At 41.1% G+C, this 24,571-nt stretch overlaps 2 protein-coding genes across 5 annotated transcripts in view; one reads left to right on the forward strand and one right to left on the reverse strand.

Moving 5' to 3' along the window:
• COL14A1 (collagen type XIV alpha 1 chain) overlaps positions 1-18,781 on the forward strand; it is a 123,461-nt gene extending 104,680 nt beyond the window's left edge. For 2 of the 4 annotated variants that reach the window (XM_040587645.1, XM_040587648.1), the window contains 8 exons: positions 2,806-2,859; positions 3,774-3,845; positions 5,809-5,844; positions 6,274-6,340; positions 6,842-7,030; positions 15,230-15,307; positions 16,332-16,487; positions 17,847-18,781. In XM_040587645.1, coding sequence (XP_040443579.1) covers positions 2,806-2,859; positions 3,774-3,845; positions 5,809-5,844; positions 6,274-6,340; positions 6,842-7,030; positions 15,230-15,307; positions 16,332-16,487; positions 17,847-18,172 — 978 coding nt within the window. In that variant the 3' untranslated portion in view covers positions 18,173-18,781. Of the gene's footprint in view, positions 1-2,805; positions 2,860-3,773; positions 3,846-5,808; positions 5,845-6,273; positions 6,341-6,841; positions 7,031-15,229; positions 15,308-16,331; positions 16,488-17,281; positions 17,704-17,846 lie in introns of those variants that run through there. The other 2 variants (XM_040587646.1, XM_040587647.1) reach the window with 2 other exon arrangements.
• A 4,539-nt stretch (positions 18,782-23,320) lies between these two features.
• Positions 23,321-24,571, reverse strand: part of MRPL13 (mitochondrial ribosomal protein L13) — a 39,048-nt gene continuing 37,797 nt past the window's right edge. Inside the window, exon 7 of the mRNA XM_040587653.1 lies at positions 23,321-23,535. Within this exon, the coding sequence (XP_040443587.1) occupies positions 23,511-23,535 (25 nt within the window). The 3' untranslated portion in view covers positions 23,321-23,510. The remainder of the gene's footprint in view (positions 23,536-24,571) is intronic.

The following is a 24,571-nucleotide window of genomic DNA, read 5'->3' on the forward strand; positions in this document are numbered from 1 at the left end:
TGTTATAAAAAAAAATATCTGTCATAACTACAGTGTTTCTCCATAATTGTTTATCCTGCCATTAGCAAAATATGTCCTGATTTAAGTTAACCTTTCAATATAATACACATCTTGATTCTAAACTGCCATGCATCTGAGGTCACGCATCAAAGTCTGTCCCATCCTGCTTTTGGACATGCAGCTCCATGGGGGACATTCAGTGGCTCTGATCCGTCATTCCTGCCCTGGATGTGACTCATCAGAGAGAAAGCGCTGTTGTGCTGTGTAATTCCCCCAGTCATTCTGGAGGTGGTTGAGCAAACACGAGACTTCAAGAAATGGGAGGGTAAATAACATCTTTAAGGCTTCAGTGCTCGGAGTACAACGTTGTGAATTCTCACAGTGCTGTCTTTTCATCTATGTTACATGGACCAAAAAGATAATGAGAGAAAGAGCCAGAAGAAATACATTCCCAGTCTTCCTGCCAGTTTCCTGGTACCTATTAATCTCCTCTGTTCACTACTCACAAGTTCAGAATGAGTATCATCAGTTCCATTCTGGCCATTGGATGGTCTGAGTAACATCACTTCCAACCCTGCTGGCAGCACAGATTTGTATCTTTGGACTTTTACCTGTATAAGAGAATAGGTACTGTCCCGATCTTTGTTGAACCAAACCTCTCTTTGACTTCATTTATAAATAGCAATTTCCACATCTAACAAATACAGTAGGAGGCAATTTTTTTGTGGGCAAGCAATACAGACACAGTGCCAAGAGAAATGAATTGTAGAATGGACAGGGGATGATTCTTGAGCAGCCAAGAGTAAGAACACTGCTCAAAAGAAAGAAATTGTTGAAAGAAAGAAATATGTTGAAAGGAAATGTCGTTCTGATCATACTGGTAATTCTACTCTTTAACTGGGATGGGAGGAGGGCCATACAGCATTATTTTTCTTTAGAAGCTTGTGTGAAGCCCCACTAGATCCTAGAAGTTAGTAGAAAGCTCTACATTTCCCTCCTCCTATTTAAATTAAGCCCTTAAGAGGGTCTGACCAGTTTTCATCCTGCTTTAGGACTGATCAAAAATAAATGCAGATTTTAAGTCTTTGCTTTAAAAAGTGAAACATACCTGTAAATATGAAGGTATCAGTCTCCCTGAAGGTTTTACTGTTATGAAAACAAGTCTAGTTTGCATTATCTGTTAGGGACTTCCATGCTACTATAGAACTGTGAAGATCTATTACTGAATTTTTCAAAACATTTTTCACAACTGAATGCTTCTGCCAGAGAATATCAGAAACCCTGTTTTATAATTTGTAATGCATTTCAAAGTTCCTTATACTATTTTCTGTTTCCTTTAGAAACACCAGTTTTGAAGACTGAACACACTTTCTTTTGCAGATTTGTTTAACTGAGCTAAGCAATCTTTTCTCTGTATATGTCTTCAAAGTACCGTGATAGAGACACTATTAGTATCTTTTATTTGATGCCACTTGTTACATTTGCTTTAGTTCTTACCATGATAGGGGAGCTGCTTTGGTCCTTGAAGCTTCAGGAACCGTCTGGCTACATTGTGAAATAGGAAAATATTTCCTTATCAAGTCTAAGGATGCATAGATGACATAATATGAGTTGACTATGTGGCTTATTTTATCATCAGAAACACCCTTCTGGTGGAATTTTAAAAAATCCTTTCCAGGTATATGGCAGATAATATTCCCCAGCCAGTTTTTTTAATGCCATATGATAGCAGGCTTGAATCATAGTTTCCAAATTATGTAAAGCACAAAACTAGTAGTTCATGCTATATTCATTACTAAAACCATGTCAGAAATAAAGTTTCAGGAAAAAAAGTAAAAAATGAAAAAGCTGTGATTTTTTTTTCTGAAGCTCTTTGAGATACTGAGGCCTAGAATGTTCTTTACTGTGTGTCAGCATAAACATTTTCAAACCCCCTCTTTCCTTCTACTCTCACCTCCATATTCTGGTCTTGAGCCAGAGATAAGTTCATACTTCTCCTTTTTAGGCTGTGTAGTAATTAAAGAATTGACATCAGCAGGCTAGTCAGAAACCTATGCTTTATAGCATGTGGATACAAAATGTGCATATTGGTTAATTTGCAAGAATACTTTATTAGTGGTGTGTTTCTTCTACATCTGGTCAGTCTTTTTTCTATGATTTGCTTGCTTTCCACTTTCCAAGTTATCTATAGTTTTTGGCTCTCGTTTCTGGAAGCTCTGAAGCACGTTCATAATGTAAACCACATGAGCATTCCTGCTACTTCCTGAATCAGGACCTCGGTGATAGCTAGTACATATGTACAGTATTGCTGGGCAGAGAGGTGGACTCTCAATTGCCATCTTTCAGCACTTAATCAGTGGGACTGTGAATAGTTGCAACCAGTGAGAACAGATGTAGAAGTGTGACCCGTTTTGTGGTAGAGAAGTTTGACAGCAAAACCCCTCATTTACCTTGCTATAGCGATGTTATAAGTGAAATCCACTCAGAGGTGAAAATTGCCGGTGCAGAGTTTTGCGTTGCTGCTTCTTACTTCAAAAGCATTGTGAGACTAGTTAGGTTTTGTTGTGGGTTTTTTTGTTGGTTTTTTTTTTTTTCAAATATCAGTGACACTATTTTTCCTTTGCAGAAATAAAACCTCCCCAGGGCAAATAAGGGAATTTTATTCCAAGAAACCACTACCACCAGTTATTAATTTAAGAAAAAACAAGAACAAAAAGGAAAGAAAAAATCTTTTCGATTAAATGGAACAGATTCACGAAGTACATATAAAAAGCTGATAAAATTGCATGTATTTCTCTTTTATAGGGTCTTCCTGGCAAAGATGGACCCACAGGCCCACAAGGACCTCCTGGCCCAACGGTGAGTATTGCGTGTGGAATTTGTTACAGTAGTCAATAAGATTTGGAGGGATTGTAGGTCACTGTTATTTAGCCTTCCGTGGATAGACCAAGGCCAAAGGTTTTCCTTGGAAATTAAAATTCTCATGATGCATGGGGTTGGCAGAGAGCTGCTTGTCCAGTGTCATTTCTTTGCACTTACTTACCTCAAGAAAAAATGTCTCCCATGGGAAGGGGAGATGGTTGTTCCACCAATAGATTGGTATCTTGTCAAGTAACTGCACTATATAAAGGGAATTAGCGTAACATTTGAAATAAGACTTCCTTTTTGTAAGAAATTCAGTTAGGATTGTTAGTTGAAGTGAATTGCAAGTTTTGCTTGGACTGGAGGCTGGAGGTGAGTGCAGGTATTCAAATGCTCACATAGAATAACCAAGGAAGACAGCAGAAGCCGCATTCAGCCTTCAAAGCAAGGTGTGTGTTGCATCTACAATTAGTCTCATCCTTCTCAGCTAGGGCAGCTAAGCAAAGTTAACGTCTTCTTGACAGATTTAAGACGTTGGGTGAAACTGCTGATTTTATTGAGAACTCGCCAAGCAATCCTGTTCTTTTTACAAAGAATGTTCTATGTCATCCCCCCTGAACACAGTAGTATCATCACAAGATTCAGTCTAGCCATTCAGCAGAAAAACTGTTCCAGAAAGCAACACAAGTCCATTTTTCTCAAGTGCTTTCCTCAGAGCTGTGCTTCTGGTGCTCTTTTTCCTGCAGCATGTACTACTTAGTCCTCTCTTCCAAAATCTCCAGTCTTTGATTGGCAGAACTGTGTACTGTCTGCTTTGTGTGCTTCTTCTCCATCACACAATTATTTCTCTAATCAGATTTTATGGATGTTGATTGTCATCACCACTGTTTTCTTTCTCTTTTTCCATGTAGGGCATACCTGGTGCTCCAGGTGTTCCAGGTGTTACTGGAAGCCAGGGGCCACAAGGTGATGTTGGAGCTCCTGTAAGTAAAATAAATATTGCTTTATTTGCTGTTGTGCGTTAGTTGGTTTCTGATCCTGGCTTCAGTGTTTTACAGTGATGCCTCAACATTTATGGCTTATGATCTGTTTGCAGTTAGTGGCTAAAAAAAGCATCATATTAGTCTTTCTTTGTTCATTCTTCAAAATTAAATCTATTTGTTGATCTTACCTACAATGTTTGGAATATAGGGATTACAGAGTCAAAACACAAGACGAAAACACAGAAGTTAAAAACATAAGCCTACGTGAATTTGTAGTCTGTATGTAATTACTTTCCCCTTTTTTCCCCTTTGCAGTTCAAGCAACTCTTGGGAAATTAAAGTATGCCATTTACTAACCTAAATATTTCCAAATTATTATTCGGATTTTCAAACGATGAAAATATTGCATGAATAAAAAGCTGGCTTTTGTGGTTGCTTTGGGTTTACATCAGAAGTACTGACTAATGATCAGAGCTTATTGTAGGTTGTTATTATAGATTTGACCGTCAGTTTCACTGAGTGGAATATTACACCCTCGATATCTAAAATTAGCATTAGGAACCTCTAATACTAGGTTTGTCTTTCAGATATTATTTTCTGTACTATTAAAACCTCTCAGTTTAACTAGAAGAAAGGAATATATCTATAAAATGAGCATGTATATTACAGAAAAGAGAGGATTTACAGTGGACCTCTTTTTCTCTGTAGCAGTTAGTATTGTGTATTCACATTTTAACATTTGACCACTTGGTTAATTATAAAGCCCGCTTAGTTTTTTTTCCATATATCACAGTGAATGTTCTATTTAATTTTTAGAGAGTTCAGAATGGGATGGTGTTTATTTCTGACTTGATTTGTAGAACAGAAATTTTTCTTTCCAAAATCCAGTCTGCTTTGGAGACTTAGTCCAGTGCAAGCATTTTTATTTCGTTAGGTAGAAATGAAATGATTGATAATATATAAGCAAAGATAATTACCTAATGCCCAGTTCTGCATAGTTTCTAAGTGTAATCCTGAAATCTACTAAGGAGATTTGATGAGCTATGGAACTTATTACTATCAACCTATAACATGCTGACTATTCTGTTCCTGTCCAAACACATGTTCCAGATATGGAACTAAACTTCCTAGATATTCCTGTGAGTCATGCAAGCCCTCTGCTGTGAATGTTTAGACTCTAGTAGTTCTGAGAAAACAGCTAGGTGGGTGAAAAATTATTAAGCTTCAGTAACTGCCTTTCCCAAAAGGTAGGGTAATAGAAATGAGACCTAGAAATAATCTTGCAGTCTTTGTAGGAGTTTCTTCTTTCTCAGGATAGAATAAGCTGTGCTTTAACCATGCACCAGTTGGCTGGTTATCTCTTCATGCAGACGTTTCCTCACTTTAGGAGTTTCTGAGAGATGTCAATCCTACCCCAGAAGTTTCCGTAGGTGAAGCTGTAGCTGCCCTGGACAACTTGTTCCAATCCATAATGATCCTTACCATCATTACATTATTACGTTATCTCTAATGTCATACTTAATTTTCTGTGCAGTTGAATCCCATTGCTGACTCTGTTCTTAGAAGATGCAGAGTCTTCATGCAGCAAATGCTACAAATTTCAGACATATTTTGTCACCCACCAGACTTCTCTTCCTTATACTCAGTGATAATTAGACCCAGTTCATCCATGTGAAATGCATCATCTGGTGACCTGCGCTTGCTGCCATTTTAAACAAAAGAATTCAGTATATGACAGCTCCCTGAGAAAGTCATTGTTGCCATGTAGTTGCTGAAGATGAACACTTTGTTGCATACAGGAATGGAAAAACTGTATTTGTTTTTGTCATGTAGCTTTCTGAAACCTTGCTCCTTGTTTATTTTTTCTCCTTTTACTGTAATGCTGCAAGGGAGACTGCTTAGGTGTTAAAATTTGTGAGCAAGAACAAAATGAGAATTAATTTTGTATTGAATCTTTTCATAGGGTCCTCCTGGAGCTAAGGGTGAACGGGGTGAACGGGTAAGTTTGTGTTCACATTAGCCACCATTTTGTTTCCTGTCTGGCCTTCTGTTTCATAAAAAGTGTTATCCAACAATTAATGTTTCTCTGTGTTTACAGGCACAGTAGTTTTCTCTATGCAATCAAGCAAACTTTCCTTCTTTTTCAGACATTGTTTTATATATAGCTACATTAATGTGTTGAAGATGAGAAGTATGTGCCTTTAAGCATGCCCCCAAATCTCTCTTTAGGGTTATCTTCTCAGACCTCTGTTTGATGGCTAAAAACAGTAATGGGAACCAGGGAAATCCCAAGACTCCTTTGGCTTTTTTTCTCATCTGAGAGGACACAATCTCTCAGGGATAATAAATGCCTTTAACTACTTTAAGTGTTTTGAAGCAGAAACAATGCAACAAATTGTGTTATGACACTGCTGCTGTTGTTATCCAGGGTGATCTCCAGTCCCAAGCAATGGTGCGTGCAGTTGCCCGTCAAGTGTGTGAACAACTCATCCAAGGTAAATCCATCGATAGTCAAATGTTTCTATTTCTAGAATAGATCTTTTCCTGCTACAATTACTTACAAATATGAGGCTTTTCAAAGCATCCAAGGGGATCTCTTTGTTTCAGGCTAGACAGTCAGGATTTGTGTTTGAACTAGGTTTATGTTCAACTGGTTTTCTATCCAACTAGAGCTGATTAGCATCAACCGTCTAAAAAAAAAAAAAGCCTGAACTGTCTGAAAGATATCGTATACACAAGCTTCTGCTGCAGCAGATTTAAATTTTATAGACATAAAATACAAAAAACCCCACCAAAGCAAGGAAATAAAATGCTACGTAACAGTTTTTCTATTTCCCTATTCCTTTTCCTATTTCTTCACCAAAAAGTGCACAGCTTTGTGTTATCAAAGCATGACAAACCACAGCCTTGAGGACCTGCCAGTGTTCTATTCAAACTCAGCTGAACCAGATTCTCCACTGCAACTTGAACATTATGACCCTTTTTTTTCCTGACAGGTCATATGGCCAGATATAACTCAATTCTGAACCAGATTCCAAGTCAGTCTGTCTCAACACGAACCATTGCGGGACCTCCTGGTGAGCCAGGACGGCCAGGGGCTCCAGGGCCACAGGGTGAGCAAGGATCACCAGGCATGCAAGGGTTTCCAGGAAGCCCTGGTCAACCAGGAAGACCGGGAGAAAGAGGTAGGCTTCATACTTCACACGTTCAAAACCATACCTCTACTTTCCTGATACATTCTGATGGCTCGTGTCGCCTGGCTAAATGTGAGAACAACAGTGTTCTCACTAGTTGATTGGTGAGCTCAGCACAGACCGTAATGAAAGCTCCAGAGACTCAGTCATGAAGGTAAATGCAGGCTTTGGCACGTGTGATTTGGCAGGGTCAGACAGAGATTTAATGCCTAAACAGATGAAAGATTGGTAGCATCTAACTGGGCACATTCCATCACAGCATGCTTTCATCTTAGAAGGGCTCTGAAGTGAGATGGATCGCTAAATGTGTAAGCAAAGGAGCTTTTGAAGAAAGTCAGCTGCAAAACTGACAGGTCCATGCTGGGGAGAGATTGACCTTTTCTGCTAAACTTGAAATATGTCAGTCTGAACATTTCTTAATTATGATCATCTGAAAGGAGCCAGGTTGATGATAAGAGGGGAAAAGTCCTAGTTTATGAGGGGTTGAGAGGATCAAGGAGAGGAAACGGTGAGGTCAGAAAGAAGTAATACAATTACCTGTTCATTTAGAAGAGTTCTTTTCTGTATTCTTTTTTAGGTGTAGGCTAGATCCCTTTTGCCTTTCCTCTGGCAGCACTGCCTAGTAAAGAAACAAGCCTCATGTTTTGATTTACTCTCTCTTTGTGCAACCCTGGCAATCTTTGGTGTAATGGAGTAGCAGTAACTTCACAGAGGTAGTACTGAGATCTGTAATTGTGAAAGTGCTTTGAAAACCATCGTATGAGGACGTGACCAAAAACCCAAGAGACAAATTCTGATATTCAAAAGCGATGAATTGGTGTTGGTGTTACAAAATCCTGCTAGCTGGGATTTTAAAAATTAATAGCTGTGAAGGCTGCTCAGTTCTGGAGTTTAATAGTTTCAGTTCGCGGTAGCCATGATGACCAGAGTTAAAACATTGTTTCCAAAGAAAGTCTTTGAGTGAATCTGTGAGTGTATGGGTCCTTTCTTCTGCTTAAGACTGTAATTCTAATTGCATTCTTGAAAAAAAGAGGCAAGGTTTAGGGCACTGGCCTCTCAGTCATGCTGCTGCCGGCTCCAGTTGAGCAAACACCAGACACTGTCCAGAAAGGAGGAATGAGGGAGCGGGAGACAGGTAGAAAAGAAAATTGAAAGAGACTGCAAGTAAGGAACTGACTTTAAAAGAAGTGACCTGGGGATGCTGAATGCAGATTTCAGAGTAGTTGCTTCCATACTAATACTAGAGTATTTTAAATGGCTTCTCAGGCAGGGTCTGTTTTAGGACACAGAATAATTTTGGTGGGGCTTCAGGAATGGAGGAACCAAAATGCCAGGCTACGAAAAGGGAAACCTGGCCAGTGCTTAGCATGTATTTTCTATTGTCTTTGTTGTGCTGAGGCCCAGACCAGCATGTTGTACTACTATGAAATCACAGTTAATAGATATAGTCATTTAAATGAAACACAACGTGGATTAACCCACTACTGATAATAACTGGGAAGCAGCGTTGCCAACAAGAGTGAGTACAGAAATGGTAAAACCACACTAAAAAAGAATATTACTCTTTTCCACTCATTTAGGCAGGTAGTGCTTGTGTGGAATTTCATACCTGGTAAAGAGCAAGCTCTTATCAAGCATACTTGAAGAACTATTAGCAGTCAGCCAGAGATCTCTGCAGATTTTCATTAAATGTGATGCCGAATGGTGGGAGTGTTTTGCAGTATTTATAGCTTAAAATTAGATTGTTTTAAGAATCAAGAATCTATATGTAAACTTAAAGGCAAAATAATTGGCTCGTTCATTTGAAGTGAAAATGGATTTTAGGACATTCATGTAACTGGAGCCTTGCACAGAATCTGGAAGGAAGAGGAAGGAGCTCATTCAGAAACTAGGTAAAAATATAGACTAATTTATTAGTCCTTGAGGATTCAATTTCTTCAGAAGCAACTGAAATTTTAGACCGATGTGTGCTTGATATAGAAGCAGTTTATTTAGCAGAAAGATACCTTTTGAGTTGTACAGACCCTTGGGATATTTCAGAATCCATTTCTAAGGAATTGCTCTAAGCTAACCTCAAAATGCAGCAGTGAAAAGTAAAAACTATTTTTACCAGCTTCATGCTTGTGGAAAATGATTGGAAGTTTCTTGTGCATTCCCAGTTCTCACTTGATTCCAGCTACGTCTCGTAGAGTCAAGTAGCAGACTAAAATTGCTCTGCTTCTGGATAGAAGGGGGTTTAGTTTCCAGTGAATACAGAGAGGGAGGGTAAATGGACTCGGCCCCCATCCCTTGCTGTGTTCTGAAGCATTGTTTGTATTTAACTTGTTCAGCAAGTCATGATGTACAGTACTGTCCTGAAGGTCTCCAGACAGCCACTTGGAAGTCTTTATGAGCAATGTGTTTCTTTTCGCTGATGTCATCGGCATTTTGGTTGTATATGAAATCAGTTTAATGTTCAAAACCAGTGCCAAGTTAGCAACTCTGAAAAGTCAGACTCCACCTCTGAGTACAGAAAATGCAGTGCAACAGCAAGAGCAGTCTCCGTAGAGCGTACTAAAAAGTAATAGACATTAGAAGGAAAAAAGACCCGTTTGTTTATCGAGTAGCATTGCTTTTGTTCCCTCCGGGTTCAAACTATTGGTATTGCTGCAAGAACCGGTTACTGGCTCTGAGCTGCATGGCCAGGTGCTGGTAGACTGGGAAGAAAAAAGGTGGGGGGAGGGTAGATGTTTCCTCCTGCTCACCTCCCCTGCCCACCACCCATTTAATCCCAGCCTGTAAGAAGGGGGAACTTCTGAAAGCAGTGTGTGGAACTGGTTAGAAATCCTGCACCAAAGAGAGCTTTGCTGGAAAATGTCAGCAGTGAGAGATCTTGACACCAGTGAACTTCCCTGCTCCCTTGCCTGGCCAATACCTTCTTTTCCCTTGTTTACCTTGTCACTCTGCCAAGCGTTAATCAGATGTTTTGGAAAGAGGCTTGGATTGAGCGAGTGTTTTGGAGTTTTGTTGGAAACCTCCACATGAACTTCTAGGTCCAGGCTGTCCCATTCCTGGATGTATTCTCCCACTAGTAACTGAGCTGGTCCTTCCAAGAAAGACCACCTCGGTGAGAAAGGATAAGTCATGGTCTTGACAGATTCAGTGCTCGGTGTCTGTTGCCAGCTAAGATCTACTTTTCCCATGTAAGCCTAAGTGAACGGATTAGGATCACACTAAAAGACATTTGCTATTTGGTTTTCCCAGCTAACTATTGTTTTAGCTGTACATTGTGGAGTCTTATCTGTTGTATTTTTCTAATGATGTGAAAAGAAACCTCTCTGGCAATCTCAGTGTTTGTTAGCAATATTTGCATTTTACTGGTGCCCCAGCAGGCCATTTGAATTGGACCAGTGATTTAAAGATTAAGGAGGCTACATCGTGTAATCAGTCCCCGGTAGTATATAATCCCAGATAATTTACCAGAATTTTGCTCTTTTTACATATTTGCATAAATGTAGAAGTTTGAAAAAAACCCCAAACCCAGCCACTGATAATTCACAGCACTCATCTCTATTTTAATTTTAACTAGTTCACAGCACTGGTTTCTATTTTTGTTTCAGCCAATTCTTTTGTTTTGATTTTATGTTTATGAACTAGGACTTAAATAACTAGTGCCTGGCTTCTCAGTGCTCGGGAAGTAGTTGGGCTTCCACAAAATAATTTATAAAAGTAAAGTTTCAGCATAGTTTTTCTTCATTTTTCTTTCTCTGCTTTTTATAATACATGGATAGTTTTCTCAGCTTTGAGGAAAAATGTGAAAGAAGTATAAAAAATTAGGCTGAGGCACTTCTAGCTTTCAGATGCTGTGAAAGTGCAATTATTCTTGACTACTGCTCTTATTGACTTCTGCTCTTATGACGTGTCCTGAAGTGATACATAAAACTTAGGCTACTCACTCCATCCCAATATGATTAAAATACAGTAAATACCTAACCTGTCACTGGGAAAGTCACTATACTGAAGTATAGCTTCATCCGTATCTGCTTCCTGGCTTTATGTGAAAGAATTAGTTAAACATCTGTTATCAAAAGCCACCTGTTTACAGCTCTGATGGCAACATTCCAATGATATTAAATGGAACTTCTGCCGTTTGAGTCAATTGAATATTTTCATTTCCAATTTTAGCTTCGTCTGGATAAAAACCCCATAAAATATCACCATGTGATATGTTACAGTTACAAATGAGTATCTTTGAAAGAGGACATTTTTGATAGTAGTTTAATTTTTCTTAGTTGCAATATGCAGTTCTCCTCAAAGGACAGTATTCTCTTAAAGACAAAAATAGATAAGCGATATCTAAGATTTTATTTTCTGCAGAAACCATGGTCATTTAATTTTCTTTGCTAGAGAATATGCTCATGATTTTGGTTTTGTTTTTAATAACTGATGCTATCAAAGGTATCTTTAGCGGAATGTTGAAAATAATTGATTTCATATGGTTGTGATCTCCACGGGGCTGAAAAATAAGCTATTGCTTATTTTGGATGGGGACAAGACATAAAGAAAGTGGTTAGTGTGAAGGGGGAGAGACAGTTTGATGGTATTGCTGTAGTGTGTCCAGAGCACAAATATGAAAACACTTACTAGAATGTGAACCGACTTTAACTCAAATGACAAATTTTGATACACGCTTTTATCCCTGGGAGTGATTAACCATGCAGTAACATACATGGAGAGTGATGTCTGGTTGACTTTCTGTAAGCTGTGCTCCAGTGGAATGCAAAGATGACCTTGACAGAAAGCGAAATGGGTGAATTTTGAATGTTCTGTCATTTATAGGAGGGAGCCATTAGCTATGACCACAAGAGGTCTGTGAATCTGTTAGCTTACTCTCATTAAAGAGCTTTTGTTGGAAAGTCCATTAGGGAAGCCCGTGGAGTGCTTGATTTCATAAACTCATGTGAGTTTTGCCTTAGGAGAGGGTATTCATGCACTTGGGTAAACTTTATTGGAAATTAGACTAAAAGAAACCTGAAGCAGACTTGTATCTTGGCCTGCAGTATGTTTGTTTTAGGAACCTGATATCCCTGTGATTTCAAAGAAGGTTTGCCCTGCACAAAAGCTTCATAACTTGTTCCAGAATGAACATTTTATCCTTAGCCTGGGCAGATTTGTTCCATATTTATCATTTCTTACTGTAGCTCACTCTGTGAACATCACGTATGGGTGTGTGTTCTTTTATGTGTGTAGAATAATAACTGAGTGCATGGAAGGCTGTGATTTGAAAACATTGTGGCTGTTGTCTTTGAAGTCACCATGTAACGTTATTGTACAGTAGGATAAGCAGTGGTCCTTGTACTAAACATCTGTGTAGATTCCAGATGGTTATCGTGGGCCAGCCTTCTTATGATCAAAGTAATCCACACATGCAGACTTTGCCTTTTGCAACTGGCAAACGTTTCCTTACAGGTCGCGTCTGGCAAGAGACAGTGTAGATGAGCTGGCCTTGTTAAGAGGCCTGCAGCAGAAGCAGGGAATTGCAACAGAAAAAAACCTCTCCATATGTTTGAAGGAGGCCAGGGCTAAGCAAATTTTTAGGTATCTGGAAACTGCATTTGGAATGCAGGACAAGAGGTTTGCCTGAAAAATTTGCCTTTATAAAATGGGTGGAATTCAGTTATCAATCACAGATGACGGGTTTTTTTGGCAGGTTCCCCCTGGAATATAAATGTAGGTTAGAGCCTATACCTGCCACCTAGGGCTGCTCCCTGCATACACTGTGCAAGGCAGTCATTCATCGGCAGTTCTGGACAGCCCTTCCAACTGAAACTGCAATCTCTGCTAACAAATGCTGGATTGCAAACAGGAGGTTCACACTGGACTCGGAAGACAGTCTCTGAGGGCAGGAATCCCATCTGTTATGTTGCTAAGAATCCCAGAAGAAAAGATGTTAGCAAATTTCAAGATGCCTCAGTAATTCAAACATTTAAGACCCATTGACCTTCAGTCAATCATGACAATCAATCAGTGTGTTTTGCAGGCATGAGTTCGAGCCTCTGGGTCAGAGCACGTTCTGGGGTACACCCTGGCACACGTATTCCTACGCTGGTCAAAGGAACATTTGGCAACACTTCTGATGTGCTGATGTAGATAGAGAGTAACGTTAGAAGAAACTGATGCAGCATTGTAATCGTCAATGACTAAACAGTCAGCACAACCAAACACAAATATTTCACTTACAGTAATAATTGTATAAACGTTTCGTTACCCATAAATTGAGGGATGAAACATCTAAGACCTTGCTCTGTCTCACCCAATATCCTCTGGAAGTAAGAGGAAGATACCTGGTATTTGCAAAATAATTTGCAAAACATCACCCAGGTTATCACACCTGCTCTTTTTTTGACACTTTCTGCTAATTTATTTTGGCCGTGGTATTTCTGCACCTGGTGACCAAGTCTCTCCTGTAAAATACAGTGTTACTAGAAACACTTGGAAAGTTTTGGAGACTCCCTAACGGCAAATGTTGTGAAAAGTAGCTATGGTTGTATAATTTCTCTATGAGAAAACAACCGGTCACCAAAAGACATTAAAAAACAAACTAAAAAAGCCCCAAAATTATGCATTCGAAGGAAATAAAAGGTACAAATGGGAAACAGGAAATACCCAAACTATGCCAGGACACTGGTAAAAAGCCCTGTAGAGGTAAGACAAAAAGCTCATCATGCTTAGGTTAAAAATGATGAGCTCAGTTTGGAGTTACTGGTTGCAGTGGTGTGGCCTGTGTTTTCCACGACTGGGCCACATGATATGTTGCCATGGGAGCCTCCTGGTCTGTAGAAGACCTAGAACTCCTCAGCAGATACCGCATCCCCTGTAATTCAGCAGACTCTTATTTTGTAAACTTGATGTGAGAAATTCTTTGTCAGTGAGGAGTTTTAATTACAATTTTTTCCACAGTTAAGAGTCTGTTCTTACTTATTTGCTTCCATCAGAAACTGGCTTACGAAGGAAAAAAAGAAATCTTCTATGGCTCATTGCAAAAATGAGGTGTCCTCCAGATGTTTTTCCCTAAGAGGTAACGGTTACCTGAGCAGAAGGGAAGGAAGGAGGCCAGTCAGTTGAAATTGTAGATACTGCCCCATCACGGGCAGCAGCTGTTTCTTTCTACTTTGTTTTTACGAAGGTGCTCTATATTGGCTTTGACTCTGAAAGTGTGGAAGCTGTGAAGCAGTAAGAGAAATTACCAGTGCTTGGAGGTCTGGAAAATGGGGGGAACGACCCACAAACCAGCCTGGATTTGGTGTCTTTGAACTATCCAAATCAAACAGAGACTTTATGAGAGTTTCCAAGTTGTCGGTGGAAACTCAGGGTCTGGAATTCGTAGTTTTGACACCTACTTTAGTTTGACACCGCTCATTGTGATCACTGCGTATAGAGTGTTTTTATAGGATGCCATTGTGGTACTGCAGAAGGAGATGGAAAGCTGGAAGAAGGTAGTGCCTTCTCTGGGTTGCTAGATCTGTGATCACCATGGATCAGACCCAACGATAGAAATTTAGGGCTGTGAGCAAGTGCAGGAGCACAACTCAATGGCGGTGCATGTTGGAACATCAGTTTTGTGACTGGGAAACTCTTGGACTGGGCTTTGTTTGAGCAGACGGATTTTGAGTGGGCTGAAACTCCTTCCTTGTGTTTTAGCAAGACTCCGCAATAACCCACGGTAACTCTCTTCGTTTATGTGTGGGACCATCTTAAGCTGAACCACTGTTTGGTGGGTGACTGTTTGCAGGAAAATTGGCTGCAGCATTAAAACTTTGACTTTTCTGGGCCACACAGTAATTTATAGACAGCTTTGTGAGGCTCTGAGGATTCTTCTGACTTACAATAGCTGTACCTTGGTGTAGTCCAGAGGCAGTTTTCCAGCAGGAAGCACAGCCTGGAAACTGGCCGATGCCTCTGCATACCACCTCGATGAAACCACCATGGCAGCAGGAATGTTTAAGACCCCAGGAATGCCATGTTTCCCTTGAGAGGCTGTCAGGGAAAGGAGGGAAAAAGAACCAAATAATTCTTTATTTTTACCGCCTTCCTTCTCTGCCGTCTGTTTTTAGATGAAAAATAACATATGGAACTGTAATCCTGGTTAAATAATAAACACCGCACACAGTTTTGCTCAAAATGTGACTCTGATGAGTACTATTTCCTTAGGTTTACCGGGCGAGAAAGGAGAAAAAGGCAACCCAGGTGTTGGAACGCAAGGACCCCGAGGCCCACCAGGATCTACAGGTAAAGTAGTTATGTTTGAGGCATCGGGATTAGACCACTCAGACCCGTGTGCAAAGCAGCCGAGACCTGCACGGCTCGGTCGTCTGCTTCTGAGGCTGAAGCAGCAGAAGAGTCTGGTTTCAGGTACCTCAACTATCATAATGTTCTCACTACGTAATGTGACGCTGTGATGGGCCGTGTGATGGCATCATCGCTCACACTATTTTCCTTTTCCCTGTGATAAACTTCATCTCCAAAGATTTCTTTTCTTAATGTTTTAAGAAGGTGTTCGGGTTTGGGGGTTTTTTGGTTTTTTTTGTTGTTGTTGGGGTTTTTTGTTTGGTTTTGGGTGGGTTTTTTCCCCCAAAAATGGGGTCTGGAAGGGGAAAAAATTAATCTGGACTAATTACATCTGTTTTCTCCTTGACTCAAGGTCATACCTAACCGTGACTTGACAGAGAAATTTTTATTAATTAAGCATGTTAATCACAGGGATTTATATTTAGCTCCTGAAAACGCAAAGAGGCCAATATTCACGTTCTGTTGAAACAGGTGTATAATTGCATTGACTTCATTAGGAAATTCTGGCCGTTAGAGCACCAGGATCAAGGCACAGCATTCCCCAGAATCTGTATTGAAAGGCAGCGGGGGGAATCGAGAGCTGCACAGGCATCCGGGGCTGCCCTCCCCCATGAAACCGCCTTTCTGAACGTCTGATGCTTGGTGAAACGTTTGCTCTAAATTTCTGGCTAAAAGCTGTTTCTGGCAAGGAAGGTGAAGCAGCGGCCAGAGAGGGAGGCTCATCAGGAGCGGGTCTCCTCTCTGGCTGCTGCTTTGTTTCTCTTGCCAGAGGAAGGCTGCAGCCTTGCCCTCAGGTTGCCCAGGGGAGTCAGAGCCTGGGTGCCTAGCTCCTCTGCTCAAGCTGTCCCCTGGAAGTGTTTGCAGCACACTCAGTGCCATGTTTTCCAGGCCTGGAAAGGTGGCCTCAGCTCCCTGCTTTTATGAGAGATGTTATTTGGATGTTTCATCTCCCCTTTCTACGCAGGACCTCCAGGAGAAAGTCGAACTGGCAGCCCAGGACCGCCAGGATCCCCAGGCCCACGAGGTCCCGCTGGCCACACAGGACCCCCGGGCTCACAGGGTCCTTCTGGCCCACCGGGGTACTGCGATCCATCCTCCTGCGCTGGTTACGGCATGGGAGGTGAGTAGGCAGGAGTCGGGGCGGCTGCCGTTTGCTGCAGAGGTGGGGATGGCATTTTCTAACAGCCAAAGTAAGATGGAGGCTACTGGTGAACCTTGCGCTAAAAACGTGGTAGCTCCCTAAAAACGTGCGTGTCCAGTGATTTCTGTGGGACTGCAGCACAAAGAGAAGACGACCCCAGCGTAGTGACCAGAGGAAGCCCACCATCTGATCCCAGCCTGTAACACGTGTCCCACGCAGTGGGCTTTTGTCCTGTACATGTTTGTGTAGTTGTATGAGCCTGCTCCATCTCAACAGTCTGTGTGTTGACCCCCCCCCCTCCTCATGTTCTCGGTGGCAGAGGTTTTACATTTGTAGTTTTTCAAACGTGTTGCTCGACCTCCCCTTCCGTGTGTGTGCCTCCGAACGGCATGAGAGCATGACCCTTACTAAACCCCCAGTAGTGTAACCTGACACAGGGATGCACGTGTCCATCATTAACCAGTGAAACAAGCCGGAGAAAATGATTCTTTCCACATCTTCTCTGTATCCTACTTTCCTGCCTCGTTACAGCACGGAGAGGCCATGGGAGGAAGTTAACACAATTATCGAAAATTACGTCGCCCAACCTAAGATCGAAATTAGTAAAGCACTAGATACTATGAACGTTCCACACAAGGCGTATTTGATGTTTACGGTTTAATCTGCCCGTGAGCTGACGCGTACGTTTTACTTACCTGAATGTTTTTGTTGTCGTCTCTTCCTCCCCTTTCCTCCTCACTTCCCCTCCCCGTCGTCCCGTTTCCTGTTTGAAGGCCCAATCCCTTACAATGGCTACCAGTCCCGAAGGTGAAAGGCTCATTCTGGTTCAGGTCATTTGGCTGAAGGTCAGAGATGGATGCTGAACTGCTCTGTGCTTTCCATCAACAAGATTGACTACCACTAACGAACTTACTCGCTGCTGTACATGCACTTAGCTTCCTTGCACTGCTAAAAATTATTGCCTGACCCGTTTTTTGCCTGTTCATCGTGTATTCTAGGCCATAATTGGAATAAGCTAAAGCAGGCAGATTGTGCAGCGTATGAGCGCAGTATTACAACTGGACATTTGACAAATTCTGGTGGTGGTTTCCAACTAACTTGGCTGTCTGTTGGTGGGTTCCCAATTGCTCCAGCTTATTAATTTTGTTAAATGCGTTCACTGTTCCTTTATGTGAATAAAAGATTTGTATTTAAAGATTATATATATATATATATACACTCACATTATATATAAATATATCTAGATATAAAAAGTCAAGTTCCTAATGAGTGCTTTAATTTTCTACTCCCCTTCTCCTGTGTTAACCGTATGAATACTCTTGGTGGTGGTGGGTTAAGGTGGATACGGTGAGCCAACTGATCAAGACATCCCAGTAGTGCAGTTACCACATAACTCCTACCAAATCTATGACCCTGAGGACCCTTACGATGGTGAGCAACAGCCGTACGTAGTTCACGGGTCCTACCCCTTACCATCCCCATACTCCCAGTCCTCCTATCCATCACCGCATCTTGCTCAACCAGAGTTTACTCCTGTTCGAGAAGAGATGGAAGCTGTTGAACTGAGATCCCCAGGAATTAGTCGCTTCACAAGGAAGACAGCCAAAAGGAGCGTCAAGACTCCAGTACGCAAAAGGGCAAATGGAAAGAAACCCTCTCACTGAACTGTTTCAAAAAGGGAAACATTTTACGTGCAGCTGTGTTTGGCCTTTTGTCCAGGTGCCTCACCTGTCACAGGAGATGTTTACAGGCTCTTATCTTAAAGGAGAAAAAAAGAGTGTACATGACCAGTTGACACAACAAATAATGGTAATTATCTTGCATGCCAGAAACTTAGTTTGTTAGTGGGGTGGTGCTAGATGATGATGAAAGGTCACTTGTAGATCTTTCCCTGGAGTACTGTTCCATACACTATTCCAACTATATCTACAAAAATGCATCCGGCTAGTTGGTGTACTTAGAACCATTCAAAAAAGTTACTGTTTTGTTATCCATGTTTTTCCAGTAGATTATATTCTGTTAGTTTTGGATTAATTGCTTTACTAGCAGAGTAACCCGACTAAATTCACCGGAGAACAATGCATAATCAGGTTTCCTTGAACCCAGCTTATTACCTTGTGCAAAGTCATCTTATGTTAATGGACTATTTTTTTTTTTAACCCACATTATATAAATACACAAGAATGTTCATGGGAGCACGCTGATAATTTATTGTGAACCTCTTTCATTTCTGTTTTGTATGCAAATAAAAGTGGCAAGCTTTTATATGTTAATTTTGTATTTGCTTGATTTTTAACTTGGAACAATTATCTAGATCTTCAGGGGACAGGATGTAAAGAGAAGAAAATACCTTTTCCAACACTTTCAGGCAACAGTTCTATTTTAAAGGATATAGGCACTTAGTATAAACAATATTTAGCCTTATTTTTAAAATATATGAACAAGTGTAGAGAATAACTGTGAGATGAGGTGGTCTTACAGTCTGTGGAGGTGAGGTTTTGCATATTGATGTGCCAAAGTCAAAAGATGGGCAGGTACAGTTGCCAAGACAACCTGGATCAGCTAATGAGGAGAGGAAGGAAAAACCCCAACTCAAGCACTTGAGCACAGAGCGATTCATTATGTTAAAACCAAACCAGGTCAATTATAAAGTGACAATAAACAGCTTTGAACAGCACTATGGAGACCAAGCATCAAAGCCAGATTTAAAATAGCTCAAACACATTAATTTAAATTCAAAGCATAGATTTGGAACACACTTAATCCAGTGCTGTAACAACACAGAGAGTGGATGGCCTGTGGATCCCAGGACTGTTGTCCTGCTTGCCCCTGTCTGGCTGTTGTCTGTTCGTGCTCAGTAAGGAAAGACCTCTCAGCTTTTGATCTAGTGACTGCCAGAAGCTCTCTGAGCTCACCGGGAAGGAGATGAACAGGTACCTTCACTGTGTAATCACAAATTATCTGGCCTAGAATTCAACATCATTAATAACAAACAGTTTGTACGTGGGACTAACACCCGCAGCTGTGTATATCCCAGGGCGAGTTCTGGCTAGGTGGCTGTATACCTTTCTACGCCGTGTTTGTTTACCCGTTATTTCTTGCACCCTTAACTCCCACCACTTGCCTGGGAGAAAGGTGAGAAACGTTGATGGAAATGTGAGTTGAATGTCCGTTCCGTACCTGGACTTGCATTTAAAGTAGAAGGGAGAAAAGGACAACATAACTTACAAAATTCTATCTTTAAGCAGCTTCACCCCAGTTTACAGAGCACCAAGGCACTAAGCAAGCGTGGCTGCGCGCACATGCCTTAGGCAGCACAGCATTGTTAGAGAGGCATTGTTAAGATTACACGCAGGATATGGCTGCATCACGTGATTAATTTTCCTGCTTGCACTTGGCTGCCAACACCCACGTTAACCTACCCCAAATGTGAACTCCCTCTCTGCCCCCTTCCCGGCTGGCGCTCTCGCACCCCCGTTGTGCTCACACCTTCTAGAGTCTCCCCCACGACTTGCCAGCGACTCGGAGGTCACCGATGGAAAATCCGCATTCAAGCAATTCTGCCCGTGTTGTCTCAGAAAGAATTTGAGCCTCACGTTACAGTTCATGATTAATTTGCACCCTAGGCTGGTTGTCAAGTAACACTATAGCCAAATCTCGAGTTCCTGTGGGACCAGGAAGAGTGGTAGGGCAAAACCAGGGACGTAAGGAAGACAGCACAGACATAGTCAAACTCATCAAAAATAAGACAGCTGGTGTTATCTGCCCCATATTTGAAACTGACAGTAACAGCCTCACCAAACTGCTGAGCGTGCCTGTGCTGCCTGGCCAGCGTCACCTACACTGCATCCCTCCAGCACCTCCCACACCAGCCCCCACGGCGTGGGCTGGGGGAGCAGCTGGGAGCAGCACTGCACCCTTCTGCCCCCGGGGGACCCGGCGGACCCGGCCTGTGGGCTCCCCGGCTGCGCGACACACGCGACCGGCTGCCGGTGCAACCACCTTCCCTCTCGGGCCATACAGGATGTACACGCAGTGAAGTAAACTCAACTTACAAACAAATGAAGTAGGCATACTCATTACAATTTTATAACTTAACTTATATACTAAAGCGCAAACTTCAATTGCACTAGTTACTTTGCTTTAACTTTATATCTATAATGACATTTACTGGCACCCTGCTAACCAAAATGCTTCACGTATCATTGGTCATACGTTTGCTTGGGTATACCTTGGTAATAAAAACTGACTGGTGGGCACTACCAAGTTATAAAAATATTATTCAGGATTTGTATGCTTGCCAAAAAAAGTAAGACGCAGACGCATATGGTCAACATTTTCTCCAAAATGCAGTCTCTGAATAACCAGGAGTGTCTCATATTTTTCCAGACAGCCTAAGAAACTGAAGTTGGCGACTGTGAAATATTTAGCATGTGATGAACAGTTGATGCCACCCAGATCTTACCAATAAAGTGTATGTACTGTGTCCTTATACAGAAAAGAACATTTACTTTAACTTACTGCTTTAAAAAATACTTTTACTAGTTAACTAAATGTGGTTACGGACTTGGAAATGAAGTCTGCACACTCACTGGCTAGGAACGTTTCCTGGGATAAGCGCACCTGAAATGCCAAAGAAATACCCAATAGCAAACCATTATTTCATATGATGAAACATGATTATGAATAAAACCATGTTTTTCTTCCCGTATGATGCTTGTATAAAACCAAACTAGAAAACACAAGTTTTCCTCACCGAACATTGTAAAATTTGGCAGATAACACATCAGCATTTTCTATGATATAGAAAACAACAGGTGCTTCGTTTATTTGCACAACAGCTTTGCCTTGAGGGTTACCTGTGCAGAAAAGTAATAATGAACTTCAGGGAAGTAATTTGCAGAAGCAATATAATTTTTCAGACTTACTTTGCATCACCGAACACTTAAGTTCTGTTTCCTCATTTGGTTTTCATAATAAAAATGTTGCCACTGTGTTGTTTAATACATTCTTTAAGTAAGGAAGGTGTGCTCCTGTGACTTGAATCAAAATCAGATTTGGGCTTAAGATGGTGGGAGGGAAAGGAAGAGTATCTCCATATGATCTGCATTCACCGTCTGTTATTCCAGTAAGCTCTTCAACAAAATCTATATTATGTTGGGCTGTCAGCAGACCTACTCCTAGAGAGGAAGAGTCACTTAAGAAAATACATGCTGTACCACCCCAAACTGGCGCTTTAGCTGGTAAACAGCACCGTGAGTCCCAAGTGCACCGTCTTCAAAAGCTACACCTAGTTGGAGTGGTGTTCTCCTCATCTACTGTCCAAGGCAGGCAGAACAATACGGGTATCGACTCTCCTGTTGACAATCAAATAGCACCTCCATATCAAGAATGAAATAGTATTAGGAGTATATTTAGTATCATTCAGCAGAAAGTAGGGAAGAGTCAGCCCTGATGCTGTCGTTCAGCATACTAGAGATTTAAGTACAGAGCAGACTAGCAAGAGCCTAAAAACCAGTAAGATTGCAAAAAAAAAAAAAAAAAAAAAAAAAAAAAAAAAAAAAAAAAAAGCACTTCTCACTCTGCCCATTACTTGCCTACATTCGTTCCGCAGCTCCTGGAAGCATGCAAGCATACCTTTCCCAGCAACGGCCTGCTGGTTGGATTGGATGCAATCCAGCAGACAGCATCACCTCTGAAATTCACGCTCTCCTTGCTGCTCTTGCAGTATTCCAGCAATGAGTTCTGCTGGGACTGAAACATCATGCTTCCAGCATCCAAGAAACTCCAGAGACTGTAAAATGCTGCAGCCTTCATCTCCGTATACGAACAGGCCCTCTGTAAGCATCAACTGATTCCCCCTTGTCATCATTTTCGGTGCTCCAAGCACACCCTACGACATACCATATCAGAAGATGGCCAAACCTTCAGGATGAAAGACAATCTATGGTCAGCAAGCAAATACTACTTCGGTCATAAAACAGGCTGAACCACAGGCAAAGCGTGTTGTGCAGAAAACCTCTTTCCAGAAGGCTGCTGAAAGACTGTGAGAGAAACTCCTAAAGGACATACAAAATGACCATCACATCATCTCACTACCTCCTCATTCCTGCAACATGCATATTTTAATAATATTTTTCTTACCTCTAACAGGACTACAGTATGCATGCATGTGTATTTGGTACCTGCTCTGCTTTCTCTGAAGAGGTGTGTTTTTCTAATGTAATTTCGCTCTGGAATAAGTGTGATTTTGCTTACCACCACCACCACAGTCACTTCAGTGGGAACTGTCACCTAAAAAGATAAGGAAACGGCAGACCCACACAGACACGCGTTCAGCAAACCCTCACCACTCAGTCCATGCAGTATATACACTCCGCATCCAAGCAAAAGCTTTCAGAAGGACCACACAATCTATTACAGGACTAAGAAGTACTGCAAGTAAGAAGTGGCTCAAGCCACTGGGTTTTTTTACATCTTCTTCCCAAAGACACAACAAGTTCTCTATGAACAACGCCCTTTTTCTGAACTAAGACTGGCATTCATCACGCTGGGTAAAGGATGGATCACCTGTTTAACCAGAAAAGCGAATCAGATCACTTACTGACAGGGCGCCACTCGTGGGAGCTCGGTGACCAGAATCACTCACTGCTCTTACTGCGTGGAATTCAAGTTTTGCAGCTTTTAGAGTGAGATACTTCACAATGTACTGTCTCCATGAGATGTAAATATTCACTACAGATGTATCTATTTTTTAATAATAGTGTTAAAAAAAATAATTAAAAAATACCAGATCACGCAACACACGAGTATGGGTGGTATTAAAACTATAATATCTACTCTTAGCTGTTTCAAATGCAATCATTTTTATAATCTTTCCCATCAAAAACATCCTACATAGAAGGATTGACTGAGATGCACTGGTACTTCCACATTAGAAGAATTCTTTTGTAAGGAAGAGAGACATCCTTGATGGCACTTCTTCTTCTTCATTTAATGTTATTACCTCCTTCGAAAATCTTTAGGTCTGGAAAAAGAAAAGAAAAGGTGCTTAAGAAATGTATAGCAACAGTGGCTTTGCTTTAAGGATGCAATAACAGCCATGTTTATTTTTATTTCCTTATTCTGGTGCTTGGAGGTTTTGTGCTGAAAAAGGGTATTTTCTGGATTACGTAAGACAGACAGAACAAATCAAAGTAGTTTACTAAGACCTCTAAGAATTTACAGACACCAGAACTAGGTGTCTCTTAGAAGCCACTCCTAGTTTCCTAAAGCAAAACAAAACCCACCTTTAACTGAATGCGGTCTCACAATGACTTTAAACACTATTATTTGTCTCCACTTTAAAAAAATGAATAACCCATGCATAAGATGGCAAGTTTTAAGTTAACAGCACAGTCCACCACAACACTACTAGACTAAATAAAACTGATGATTTAAAGGAAAACCTATTTTGAGTCTTAAAGGTTCTGCAATCCCTTCTGCTTGGATAAGAAATGTGGAAAACATCCTGACAACAGACTGCTGTTTGTAATCCTCTGCAATTTCCTATTCAAGCATATGTCACTCTGCCTGCCACACATCCACTGGCTGTAGAAACGAGATCCTCCCTGAACCTACAAGGTCCAGACTAGGTTGTGGTTTTTAGAAGAATGCTCAGTTGGAAGGCCAGCTGCAAGTCTACAACGCTAACAGGTCCCAAACGGAACCCTAACATTAAACCCAGTTAAATCTGCAACGGTGGTAAACTTTACCATTAACTTTGTTCATCACTGCAAATGAAAAGCAGATAGCAATGGAAGCAGGATGCTTGCTTTGGAGACAGAGAGTTCAGATGGCTGCAGAGATGCCATACAGAAATCTAATAACTAATTAGCCATTAAAAGAATCGGTTGCAGATCTAGTGTTTTTCAACCGATAGCACTGCAAAGTGAAGTCGTTCATGCAATTCTTGCACGAGCCTGTAGGTTCTTATGTGAAAGCAACTCTGGAATTCAGTCTGTGCCATTCCAAGTGTATCGTATTAAATCTGATTATTATATGAATTTTAAAGAACAACTCTA

This window comes from Falco naumanni, chromosome 3 (genome assembly GCF_017639655.2).
Source record: "Falco naumanni isolate bFalNau1 chromosome 3, bFalNau1.pat, whole genome shotgun sequence".
Lineage (NCBI taxonomy): Eukaryota > Metazoa > Chordata > Aves > Falconiformes > Falconidae > Falco > Falco naumanni.